This window comes from Hemitrygon akajei, chromosome 21 (genome assembly GCF_048418815.1).
Source record: "Hemitrygon akajei chromosome 21, sHemAka1.3, whole genome shotgun sequence".
Lineage (NCBI taxonomy): Eukaryota > Metazoa > Chordata > Chondrichthyes > Myliobatiformes > Dasyatidae > Hemitrygon > Hemitrygon akajei.
Genome location: NC_133144.1, coordinates 64,251,450 through 64,265,294, shown reverse-complemented (window position 1 = coordinate 64,265,294; position 13,845 = coordinate 64,251,450). Strand labels below are relative to the sequence as shown.

The following is a 13,845-nucleotide window of genomic DNA, read 5'->3' as shown; positions in this document are numbered from 1 at the left end:
GAATAAACAGGGAGTGAATTCAGAAACTGGAGACATGAACGAACTCGGGTTCACGAAAGGTTAACTTGCAGGCTGACTCAGTAGGAAGGAAAGCAAACATAATACAAGTATTCATTTTGAGATGACTAGAATATAAAAGCAAGGATGTGATGCTGAGGCTTAACAAGGCATTGGGCAGACCACATTTGGAGGACTGTGAGCAGTTTTGAGCCTCTTATCTAAGAAAAGATGTGCTGGCATCAGAGATTTATGGGAATGATCCCTGGAATGCAAGGGTTAACGATTGAGAATCGTCTGATGTCTCTGGCCCTGTGCTTATTGGAGCTTAGAAGAAAGTGGGGGATCTCATTGAAACCCAAAGAATATTGGAAGGCCTAGATAGAGTGGAGGTGCAAAGGATGTCTCCAATAGTCAGCGAGTCTAGGACCAGAGGGTACAACCTCAAAGTACAAGGACAGCCCTTTAGAACACAGACAAAGAGGAATTTCTTTAGGCAGAGTGTAGTAAATCTGTAGAATCCACTGCCATGGGTGGCTATGGAGGCCAAGTCATTGGGTGCATTTGAAGTGGAGGTTCATAGGCTCTTGATGAATAAAGGCATCAGAGGTTATGGAGAGAAAGCAGAATGGGGAAGAATAAAATGGCTGAGATCGAATGGTGAAGCTGACTTGATGGGCTGAATGGTCGTGCTTTGCTCCTATGTCTTATCACCTTATTATTGCTTCCACGTAGTTAAACCTTCACATGAAATTTAAGGTTCAAGATGCTAAACCTTGATTTCAGATCCAATCTCACAATCATTAAACACACACGTCACAAATAAGTTAATCTTTATAAAAGCTGACTCTGGGCCAAAACCTCCTTTGAATACACTGGCCTTCTCTGAGGCTGTAACGTAGGGTGCTGCATTTGGTTACCTGTACATGTTTGCAATCGTGACCTCTTGCTGGAAGCTGAATCCTCCTGAAGGTGATGGGACATTTCAGAGACACCTTGATTGCCGTCTGCTCCACACCGTCCTCCCCGTTCAACGTGGCGCCACCCGAAGAAGCTGCCACGCTGCTGAAGTTTCTTTTTACTGGTAAACAAGGAAGTGGGTCAGAGATCACCAGTGATGCCATCAGCACAGACACACTTGCAACACTATTCACACCCATTTGGTGTTCTAGCCAACTAAGTGAACTAACTTAACAGAAGAACAGCTTCTTCCCCTCCACCATCAGATTTCTGAATGGTCCATGAGCCTATGAACACTACCTCACTATTTTTGCGTATCATGCACAAAATACTGGAGGAACACGGCACGACTGGCAGTATCTGTGGAGAGGAATAAATGGTTAACATTCTGGCTGAGACCCTTCATCAGATTTCGGCCCAAAATGTTGGCTGTTTATTCCTCTTTATAGATGCTGCCTGACCTGCTGAGCTGCTCCAGCATTTTGTGTGTGTTGCTGTGGATTTCCAGCACCTGCAGAATTTATTGTGTTTATTTTATTTATTTTGGGGACACAGAGCAGAACAGGCCCTACCGACCCTTCAAGCTGCGCCACCCAGAAATCCTCCAATTTAACCCTAGCCTATTCCCAGGACAATTTACCAGACCAATAATTTACCAACCGGTGAATGCGGGAAGAAACTGGGGCACCCAGAGAAAACCCACTTGGTCACGGGGAGAATATTGTGACTAATTTTGCTCTCTTTTTGCACTAATTGATTTTTATATATTTTTATTGTAATTTATAGTACATATTACGTATTGCACTGTACAGCTGCTACAAAACAACGTTTCATGACATATGTCAGTGATAATAAACCTGATTCTGATTGTGATTCAGTTCAGGAAGGCTGTGGAGATTGTGGCAAGGGTGCAGAAGAGGTTCACTAGGATGTTTGAGCTATAACAAGAGGTTGTATAAACCTCTGTTGGTTTCTCTGGAGCGGTAGGGGCTGAGGGGGTGACATGATAGAAGATTATGAAATTATGTAAGAGGTAGACAGTCAGAATCTTCTTTTCCCCCCAGGGTGAAAACGTCAGAGAACATGCTTTTAAGATGATGGGGGAGAACTTTAAGATGTTTGGGACAAGTTCTTTTCACAGAGAGAGTGGAATGAGCCTCTGGGGGTAGTGATGGAAGCTGACACAACAGCGGTGTTTAAGAGATTTTTAGGGAGACACAAAACATGCAGGAACAGAGGCCCATGGATCATGTACAGATAGAATAGATTTAATGTAGTTTGGCATAGATTGACACAGACATTATGTTCTACGGCTCTTAATCATCGCTCCCTCCAGGACTGCCTGGAGAATATTTCCATGAAGTTTCAATTCAGTACAACTGTTTCTAAGGTTTAGCTCTGGGTGAAACCTCTCCCAAGGACAACGTTAGCCTTTGAGTGCTGTTTCACTGGCATTCAGTCAAGGGCATGAGGTTGAGACCACCCTTGGTTTCAAGGCCTGTGTTTCCGCAGCAAAGACCAATGGGAAAAGCTGATCCCCAACTTGCATTAAAAGTGAGAAATGTAAAGATTCTGACCACTAACCACTTTGTAGCCCCCTGAATTGGTATACCATCGGAGCAGATACTAGGTAAGTACTCAGGAGCATTAACCCTATTTCACTCAGACACACACACACACACACACACACACACACACACACACACACACACACACACACACACACACACACACACACACACACACACACACACACACACACACACACACACACACACACACACACACACACACACACACACACACACACACACACACACACACACACTTACACTTTGGAGAAAGAGAAAATAAATTAGTGCCTCAAGTTACTGGCTAGACTGGGAGTTAGTAACTTCAGGAAACAAATGGAACTAGAGACTTACTCCTTGTATATCTTCAGTATATGATTGTAAAGGAGAACGAAATGTTTGCTACTCTGTATTCGATGCAGCATTAATAAAAACACAATAAGCTGTAAATAAGATTGAAAAGAGTACAGAGAAAATTTACAAGGATGTTGCCGGGTCTGAAGGATCTGAGATATAAGGAAAGATCGAACAGGTTAGGACTTTATTCCTTGACGACTGAGCTGAGATTTGTTTTTTAGAGATATACAAAATTATGAGAGGCATAGACAGGGTAAATGCAAGCAGGCATTTTCCACTGATGTTGGCTGAGAATACAACCAGAGGTCATGGGAGGGTGAAAAATGAAAAGATCAAGGGGAACATAAGGGGAAACTTCTTCACTCAGAGGGTTGTGAGAGTGTGGAATGAGCTGCCAGCACAAGTGGTGCATTGCGAGCTCGATTTCAATGTTTAAGAGAAGTTTGGATAGATACATGGATGGTAGGGGTACGGACGGCTATGGTCCCCATGCAGGTCGAAGGGAGTAGGCAGTTTAGATGGTTTGGCATGGACTACGTGGGTCAAAAAGCCTATTTCTATGCAGTACTTTTCTATTTCTCTATGACTCTAAGCATAAAGAACACAATAAATAAATATATCACATATAAATAAGAGCAGTTTATTGCATAGACTGACTGTATGTACACAAAGTACCTCTAGTACTAGAACATCTGTACGTAATTATATGTTTCCTTCTGTTCTGTTGCCAGTGGGATTGCTTAGAACATAACCCACTCCGAATGCATAGGTGAGAAGTTTTCAAAAGAACAGACACAGCGATCTGTAATTAGTCACTTACTTTTTGTGATGCAGTGCTCAGCGGGGAGAAGCCTCTTCTTCAGCAATCCTTGAAGGACGGATCGAACGGACGGTCTGTGAACCAGCTGAAGTACGAACAAGTGTGACTGCAAGAGGACGAAATGAGTGGATTGGTGAGGACAGAATCAGGCTGTTCTTGAGGCAGAAATTCAGATTTAAGGTTTTAAGATTCGTCTTATTTGTCACATGTACATTGAAACCTACAGTGGAACGCGTCATTTGCGTCAGATTGAATTAATGAGGATTGTGCCGGACTGCCTACAAATGCTGCCACGTTTCTGCTGCCAACATAGCATGTGCACAACTTGTAAACTTAACGGTACGTCTTTGGAATGCGGGAGGAATCCGGATCACTAGGACAGGCAGCGGTGAGAAGTGAACCCTGATCAGTGATCGCTGGTTGACATTAAGAAGTGAAATGCTAACTGCCGTGCCAGCATGCCGCCCTAAAATGTTGCCATGTTGCCAGAACACGCTAACCCCTCTTTCAAACACGCCAAGCCAGCTGGAGATTTCAATTTCAGTTTACTACATTAATTTGAAGTAGAGATTAAATTAGGTGCTGCTGTAGCCCATCCACTTCAGGGTTCAACATGTTGTGCATCGGAGATGCTCTTCTGCACACCCCTGTTGTAACGCGTGGTTATTTCGGTTACTGTCACCTTCCTGTCCGTTTGAACCGGTCTGGTCATTCTCCTCTGAACACTCTCACTAACAAGCAAACACGAGGAAATCTGCAGATGCTGGAAATTCAAGCAACATACACAAAATGCTGGTGGAACGCAGCAGGTCAAGCAGCATCTATAGGGTGAAGCGCTGTTGACGTTTCGGGCTGAGACTCTCACTAACAAGGCGTTTTCGTCCACAGACCTACCACTCACTGGATGTTTTTTGTTTCTCGCACCATTCTCTGTAAACTCTAGAGACTGTTGTGTGTGAAAATCCCAGGAGATCAGCAGTTCCTGAGATACTCAGACCATTAGCAATCATTCCACAGTTAAAGTCACTAAGAACACATTTCTTCCCCATTCTGATGTTCGGTCTGAACAACAAATGAACCTCTTGACCATGCCTGCATGCTTTTATGTATGGAGTTGCTGCCACATGATTGGCTGATATTTGCATAACGAGCAGGTGTACCCAATTCACTGAGTGTACTGTATTTTTTTTACTTTTGATGCATTAGAACAATGTTCTAAGTAAAAGGTAAGTGGGCAGCATGGAAGTGTAGCCATTGGTGTAACATGTTGAAGTGCCAGCAACCTGGGTTCAATTCCCACTTCTGTCTCTAAGGGGTTTGTATGTTCTCCCTGTGGCCACACGGTTACCTCCAGATGCTCTGGTTTCCTCCCACATTCAGTATACGTACATACCAGTTAGTAAGTTAATAAGTCTGATGAGTGTAATTAGGTGCATTGGACTGGAAGGGCCTGATACCATGCTGTCCCTCTAAATATAATAAGCTCGTCCAGAGGAAGGTTAAGACTGATTCACTCACACAGCAACAGGCAGTAACTGTGATCTGGATGGTGTTCCTTCCCGGTTGGCAGACATGCTTTAGGTGCAAGGGCTTGTGTGATGTCTTGTTGTCACCTCTCTCGATGGTGAGCGGTGTGGCGTTCACGCTGACCTGCACCGACGCTGGCCAGTTTGTGTTCATCTGTCTGTCCTCGTGGTGGTAGCACTTGAACTGAAGTTCCAAGTCAGACCTGAAATGGGAAGCCATTTGCCCTGGTTAATGTTTGATGGATTAGCCTCTGCAACACAGAACCCGAGGCCCAAGCAGCACATGCTGTTACACAAAGCCTTAAATTCCAATCTGCCCATTCCCTCTCCAAGGAAGTCTGAGCCACCTTGAAGGAGTCCACACCGTCAAGAGGACATAACTCAAGAGACTGGCATCTATCATTAGAGACCCTCAGCATGTGGGATGCACCCTCCTCTTATTAATACCATTGTTTAGACTGAAGACCCACACTCAATGATTCAAAAGCAGCTTCTTCCCCTCCACCAGCAGATTTATGAACAGTTCATGAACTTATCTTATTATTTTTGTACTATTTATTCGATTTTGTAATTTATAGTAATTTGCACTGTACAGCAGCTGCAAACAACAGCCTCCATGTCATACAAATCCTGCTGGGGGGCTCTCGGCCTGATACGTTGACTGATTGTTTCCCTCCACAGATGCTGCCTGACCTGCTGAGTTTTTCCAGCGTGTGTGTGCGTGCGCACTCCTCTGAATTTCTAGCATCAGCAGAATCTCTTGAGTTTATGACTGATAATAAACCTGATTCTGAACCATTGAATGTTCCGAAGCAAAGCAACACACACAAACACTGGAGGAACTCAGCAGATCAGGCAGCATCTATGACATGAATAAACAGTCGACGTTTCGGGCTGAGACCCTTCTTCAGGACTGAGAAGGGGCAAGATACCAGAATAAAAAAGGTAGGAGGAGGAGAAGGAGGGTAGCTGGAAAGGGATAGGTGAAGCCAGGTGAGTGAGAAAGTTCAAGGGCTGGAGAAGAAGAGGAGAGTGTACTGTAGGAGAAAGGGAAGGAGAGGTGACAGGAGGGTGAGAAGAGGTAAAAGGTCAGATGGGGAAATACAGGAAGAGGGGAGGAGGGAGAAAACTTTTTTTTACCAGAAGATGAAATAATTTTCATGCCGTCAGGTTGGAGGCTAACAGACAGAATATAAGATGTTGCTCCTCCACCTTAAGACTGACATGTTGGAACGAGAATGGGAATTGTAAAATTCTCAGCAGGCAAAACAGCTGCCTGTTCATATAGAATTGCAGTGAAGATCTCCTTCCCAACCTCCACCCTGCAGTGCATTGCTCGTAGTAACCTAACTGCAGCTGCTAAACTATTTCTCCCCTTGCCCTTCCTGAAGCCGTCAATTCCCACAGGTGTTAGACTCCCTGCTTTATTGGCCAAATTTACATGCACACGTATGTACAGAGTATAATTAGAGTTGCAGTGGATTACAGGCCTACCCTCTCCTGCAATTATACTGATTGTAAGTTGCTAACTTTGAGGCTTTATAAGGCATTAGTCAGACTGCAGTTGGACATGGTGAGCAGTTTTGGGCCCTCTTATTTGAGAAAGGATGCACTTGCATTGGATGCAGTCCAGAGGAGGTTCACAATAAAGATCCTGGAAATGGAAGGGTTAACATATTAGGAGCGTTTGATGGCTCTGGGCCTGTATTGCTGTGCTTGTTCTAAAGGGGTGTCAGTGAAAAATATTGAATATTGCAAAGCTCAGGTAGAGTGGATCTGGTGGGGGAGTCTTGGACCAGAGGGCACAGCCTCACAAGGACGTCCCTTTCGAACAGAGATGAGGAGGAATTTATTTAGCCAGATGGCGTGAAAGGTTATGGGGAGAAGGCAGGAGAATGGGTGTGAGAGGCTAATAAATCAAACATGATGGAATCATGGAGCAGACTCGATGGGCCAAGTGGCCTAATTCTGCTCCTATGTTTTATGGTCTTTTGGTCGCTGCATAAGCCCCAAGCCATTACCTCCCTCACTCTCACCTCCACATCAGCGTCTGGTGCACCGACTGTCGCAGATGGAACACGTGGTTGCTGACGGCCAGGTTGTGCTCCAGTCGGAAGGGCTCCAACACGACACCATCCCGCACTGGAAAGGTCAGCCGCAGTTCGTCGTTCGCTGAGACCAAAGAGGGAGAGAAAGTGTCAACTTTCCCTTTAGCATCTGCGGTACAGCAAATCGTATCGTCACAAGGCTTTCATCGTGTGCAAGTTGAGCTTCTGACCAGATCAACCTTCCGGTTAGACCAGGGGTTCCCAGACATTTTTTATGCCACGGACCAATACCATTGAGCAAGGGGATCATGGACCCCAGGATGGGAACCCCTGGGTTAGACGGAGTGCGGCTGAAAATAATCACCAGTCAAACTGGAATGATATGTAACTCTACCAACTTTACACCATTTAATCACTTTAAGAGTGAACTCATATCGTTTAAAGTCTGTAATATTCTACATTGGGTTGGGGTTGTCAAATGTTCTTACTCTTAACATGGAAAATTGTCTCTGAAATGGGCATCAAAGTAACACAGTAGTTAGCTTAAGACCAATACAGTATATTCAATTCCACCGCTGTCTGTAAGGAGTTTGTACGTTCTCCCCACGACCACGTGATTTCCTCCAGGTGCTCCACTTACCTCCCACATTCGAAAGATGTATGGGTCAGTACATATCCTGCTTTCTTTAAACTCACCGGATTCATTGGAACATGAATAGGAGTATCACCCAGCAGGCTAGTCCGACACCACCAAAGTCCCAAGATTAACACTGTATCCCCAAAAATACCAATCTTAGGGATAATACTGTATCCCTACACACTTTGTCAATCGTCTGCTTGGAAACTTGTTCTAGGTATTTGTTACTCCTGGTTATACCTCCTCAGTTCTGACCCCACCTGTAGTTGCTAATTTTGCAGAGAGGTTAAGGATTAACCTTTATGTGTAACGATGGAAAGGGAAGGTCATTAAAAAAGGAAGAGGCAGCAGCATTTTTCGGCAAGTGTCCTGTAACGGATAAGTTCCCGGACTAGCAGAATGTTCTGGACCATTAACGTGGAGTTAAATGTCAGTCCAGAATGAATGCAACCATCAAATCATCGAATGGTGCCCTCAGATGAGACATCGGATAGGACAACCTTATCCAATGTGCTCTGCATGGGACTCAAGATGCACTAATGAGGTTGACTGTTAATTGTTGAGGGGAACTAAGGATGGACGATAAATGTCCAGTGACAAAGCTGCCCAAAAACCCAGTCAAAGTGACCATTTGGAAAACCTCAACAGCTTCCTGTAGGACCTTGATACAAATAACATTATTTGTGTAACTTTACACAAAACCATTTATCAGTACAGGAACAATGCACCTTACAAATCCAGGGCCACTTTCTCCTGACCAATTAACCTGATACATCAGGACACTAAAAATAATGCACTTGAAGAAAATGTCAACAAGACATGAAGGTGAAGGGAGCTTTGAAGGCAAGGATCCAAATTAACTCACAACTAACACATTTGCCATTAGATGTGGTCGCCCTTCTGCTTTGATCTCTGTCCTTTCTGTGGAGTCTCGGACATTTGTCAGCCCACACCAACAGGGCAAGGCACAGCTGAACACCATAACTGCGCTTGCTCGGGTCTGAATTCACCCTGGCCTTCTGATCTTTTCCCTAAGTTCCCATTGGATTCACCTCCTCCCACAACTGCAAAGTCAAGGGGTTCTTGATTAGGAATTTAAGATCAGAAAGACAGAAACAATTTAGAATTGGGATAAAAAGCTTGTGGTGCCTTGGCAACCATTGTGAGGCTATCTAGCACTTTATTTAGAGAAACAGCATGGTAACAGGCCCTTCTGGCCTGAAGAACACATGCTGCCCCATTATACCCATGTCACCAATTAACCTACTGTACATATTTGGACTGTGGGAGGAAACTGGAGCACCCGGAGAAAACCCACACGGTCATGGGTTGAATGTACAATTCCCTACGGACAGTGGCAGGAAATGAACGCAGATCACTGGCGCTGTAAAGTGTTATGCTGACTGCTACGCCACTGTGTGGCCCACTTCTACGATCAATGCCAAGAGTCTTGGGATCGTATTCCAACCCTAGGAAAAACCCAGCAGCAATGGCCATTCCCACTGAGTTTTGTCCCACGAACGTTAGTGCAGTAGACTGGGGCTGTCATATCAAGGGTTCCAGGTCACTCTTTGAGCTACGCCCAACCGAACAATTCATTCAACAATAAGGCACTCCCGTTCTTTTTAATCATTGCACTGTAGAGGTCCACAAAGCAATATGGAGACTTGTAGGGAAGTATGTCATTACATCACAACCTCTGCATTGCAAGTATTTTGCATTGTTGTTGACGTCCGACTCACTTGGAGGTGGTGGCGGCAAGGAGCTCAGATTGGGTTTAATGTCGGGTGGGAACGGAGGCTTGACATCCTGGTTTGGAGACAAGTATGGCGGGATACTGCTTCCTGGAGTCATAGGTGGAGTGGGATTTCCTGGCACAGGAGAGTGAGGGTAACTTGCCACGGACCTTGGAGGCTAGAAGAAAAAAGAAAAAAAAGAGTGATGCTGAGGTGGAATACTTTACTGAAGTCATATGCATGCATGGTGGCTCTATTTTAGCCAATTATCACATCATGCAGAAAAATTAATATATTTTAATCCACTCAAACTTTTCCAAAACCTTACTAATAGTTGATTTCAATCAGTCATTAGAGTAAGCTACTGCTGTAGTTGGGGCATCTGGGGGAAATCCCATTCCCCTCTATTTCACAAATGACCCCATCCACTATGGATAAACAGATGTCCAATAGCACAATCCATTAGCAAGGGACCAGCTCCTTTAATGACAATTCCATTTCCTACACCGTCAGCTGGGACGGAGAAATATATCAGACTGAGTGAAATCCTGTTCAGGGCATGCACACAGGGCAGTAAGATGAACAAATTCAACTTGCAAATATTTGGTCTGAACTGTTGACTATGGAATTTTGACGATACCTGATATGTTAAGGCTTTGTCTCGGCTGAATGGTTTCATTATTGTGAAGTATGGTGGGAACAGGAGATCAATCCCATCTTTTAAAATAAAAAAAACTGACTGAATTATTTCATTATCCCTGAGCCAGCAAGGCTTTTTCCTGGTCCTCTGAATTTTAATTTCTTGCTTCTGAAAGGTTTCCTACAAGTTCTACCTCCTCACAACTTTATGATTTTCACATCATCCCTGACTCAAACTTGAACCCTTCCCATAATCTCAGCAGCCCCCTTAACTTTGACCAGTCTTCAAATTCTTGAAACCTTCAAACATAAGACTGGAGTCTTCTTAACATTTTGCAAGGGCAACTTTGTTCAAAGGGAAGTGAGACAGGAAAATGGAATTCCCAGGAAAACCTGAAGAAGTCTGCCCCACTTCCACTCTTCCCCAGGAAGCCCATAAACAATGAGAGATGTTTCAAGACTATTAGACATAGGAAAGAATTAGGTCTTTTGGCCCATCAAATCTGTTCTGCCATTCCATCATGGCTGATTTATTACCCCCTCAACCCTATTCTCCTGCCATCTTCCTGTAACTTTTAACGCCATTACTAATCACGGGGTGGAGATATGTCTCTACCAAAGGAGGTGTAAGCAGCTCCTTCCCTCTGCTAGCTTGCAGGCCACACTTGTAGCACCTGCTTAACACCCCCTCCCCACCCCAATCAGGGTCACGTGGAACCACAGGAGCAGGTTGTGGATGGTCATATGAGCAGCTAGTGCATATCACAAGTCCCGATTATGCGACCACAGTGACGCCAGGCAGACAATCTCTGAAGAGTATTGATAATGGCTGGGGTCATCTGACTTGTAAAGACACTGTCCAGAAGGCGGCAATGGCAAACCTCTTTTGAAGAAAAATATGCTGAGAACAATCATGGTCATGTGAAGACCATGATCAGCCATGTCTTAATACACGGCACATAACAAGCAAACTAATCACGAAAGTATCAACCTCCGCTTTAAATATATCTAATGACTTGGCCTCCACAGCTGCCTGTGGCAACGGATTCCAGATTCACCACCCCGGCTAAAGGAATTCCTCTTCATCTCTGTTCCAAAGGGGCATCCTTCCATATGCTTACTCTAACTCTGTTTAACCAAGTACCCTGCTCAAGAAGCCATGACCCTTCCTGTACTCAAAAATACCTTAACATCTAGAACAGGGGCTCCCAACGTGGGGCCCATGGACCCCTTGCTTTATGGTACTGGTCCATGGCATAAAAAACATTGGGAACCCGTGATTCTAGAAGATTACCGCCAAAACATTCCCCTGGAGATATCAGTAGTCAAATGGTTGTAAATGCCGGCATTGTAACTGAACAGATATCAGCTCTAAATTTGCTAAATAAACAAAAAAAAAGTTTTTTTTATGCAATTTATTTTGTCTAATGTGTGGAGAAGGATCACTAAGAGACAATGTAATCTTACTTTGGTTTCTTTTCCATTCCCAGCATTAGTGATGGAGAGACAGAGAGGACACTACCCAGGCAGTCAGCGATCACAAGAGGATGGGACGTTTCCAATTATTGTGTTGATTAGTAATGAAAAACAGAATTGGCAGGTTTACTGTACTGCAAAAAACTTGCTAGCTCAACATTGAAAAAGCAGTGCTTTCTGTATGTGATATAACCTTTAGAAAAAGCCATTGCTAAAGTATCAGGGACCCTACATTTTGCATTTCCACATATTACGTCAGTGTTGTTATAGAAAGGCACTGAGGGACATTTGGTTCATTTTCCAAGGGTGTGGCCGTGGCTGGGCAAGAAAAGCGAGGGCTTGTGAAAACCAGAAATGCTCAGGTCAAGTGTAATGTGAAAACTATACGTCAAATGGGGAAAAAAAAAGGATGAACATGAATTGGGAACAATGACACCCATCAAGAAAGAAAATTATGTCTCAAGAATTTAAACTGTGGTACAAAAATTAGACAAAAATAAATGCCTAAAATACTGTGAACGAGGGCAATTTTATCAAGTGACATGAATCTGTAAACAGAAGTCCAACACATAGAGAGCATTTTGAAAGACCAATGTTACCAAACAAACAGAACTGTCATAATTCCTTCATTCCTTTCAATTCAAGCCTTATCCATTGGCTTAGAGTGCATTATGGATTTCAAAAATCACACTAACCTTTGTCAAAATCACTGATCACTTACTAAAATAACAGATTCATTTACAAGTGAAACTCCCAAAAATTGATCGGTGAATGAAACACATTGGGAGACAGACAAAATAATAGCAAAGTATTGGGTTTTAAACAGCAGTCCGTAGAGAATCTTAAATAAGTATAACAAGAATGGGGATAATAAACACAAGAGAAAATCTGCAGATGCTGGAAATTCCAGAGCAACACACACAAAATACTAGAGGAACTCAGCAGGTCAGGCAGCATCTATGGAAATGAACAAACAGTCGATGCTTCAGGCCGGGACCCTTCCTCAGGACTGGAAAGGAAGGGGGAGGGGGAAGAAACCAACACGAACAGTAGCAGACATGGCTTTTCCCTCCTTCCTTTCCAGCCCTGATGAAAAATGGAGATACCTACCTGAATGGTTTGGTCAAAATGGTAGAATGAGATACATACACAAACATGCAAGCCTTAAATATATTGTCTGTATTCAGATAAATCCATTAGCCCCTTCTTCTGTTAACATGTGAGCCAAAAGCAAGCCAGCAAGAAAGAAAGAAAGAGTGTGTCTGAGTGGCTGATGTTAACATGCACACAACATGCTTAAGGTGACAGCCTTGGTGAAGTGCAAAAGGACCTGCAATGAGTGTTGGAAACCACTGGACTGACGAAGTTTAACACAATGTTCTGTGGCCAGCATTTTCAAAATCATCATCATTCCCAATGGGATTCCAATGGAGCAGAAAGATCCTTGTTTGCTGCCCTTCAAATTTAACATAAAAATCGGCGGGGCAATGTGTAAAATGAAATCTGGAGGTTCAGCTGTTTTTTGTTGAAGGTCCTCCAATGTTCAGGAAACAAGTCTTTGGAACATTCAATGTTACGATATGGAAGGGGTGGGTTAGTGTGGGAGAACCAGTGAGAGGAGAGGTGGGCAGTACGTTACGTCACTACCCCATTCAATAACCCTCTGTTAACCCAAGGTCATGGGTGAATGATAAAACGCTTTAGGGGAACTTCTTCACTCAGATGTTGGCAAGAGTGTGGACAAGAAGCCAGTGGAAGTGCTGAGTACAGGTTCAACATCAACATTTAAGAGAAGTTTGGATAAGTACATGGATTAGGGGGGTACCGAGGGCTATGGTCCAGATAAGACTAGGTAGCATAATGGTTTGGCATAGACGAGATGGTCTGAAGGGCCAATACTGCACTGTTGTATGTAAGTGACATCAGGAATCGGGAGTGAACAATAAGTACTATGAGATTGTAGTACTTCAGTCCGCACTGTGGCACCTCAGTTGCACTGTAGCCTTCCAGCAAAGTCAGGAAATGTTGGTGGTGATTGGTTTGCTGTTGGGACGCATGACTGTAACTCTGAATTGTAT

At 43.9% G+C, this 13,845-nt stretch overlaps 1 protein-coding gene across 11 annotated transcripts in view; it reads right to left on the bottom strand.

Annotated features, from left to right (window-relative positions):
* The window catches only part of zmiz1a (zinc finger, MIZ-type containing 1a), a 418,554-nt gene that overhangs the window by 28,734 nt on the left and 375,975 nt on the right, over positions 1 to 13,845 (bottom strand). For 6 of the 11 annotated variants that reach the window (XM_073025599.1, XM_073025597.1, XM_073025596.1 and 3 more), the window contains 6 exons: positions 11,759 to 11,809; positions 9,659 to 9,830; positions 7,268 to 7,448; positions 5,224 to 5,434; positions 3,706 to 3,811; positions 918 to 1,078 (listed from right to left, as the gene is read on the bottom strand). In XM_073025599.1, coding sequence (XP_072881700.1) covers positions 918 to 1,078; positions 3,706 to 3,811; positions 5,224 to 5,434; positions 7,268 to 7,448; positions 9,659 to 9,830; positions 11,759 to 11,809 — 882 coding nt within the window. The remainder of the gene's footprint in view (positions 1 to 917; positions 1,079 to 3,705; positions 3,812 to 5,223; positions 5,435 to 7,267; positions 7,449 to 9,658; positions 9,831 to 11,758; positions 11,810 to 13,845) is intronic. The other 5 variants (XM_073025602.1, XM_073025601.1, XM_073025605.1 and 2 more) reach the window with 3 other exon arrangements.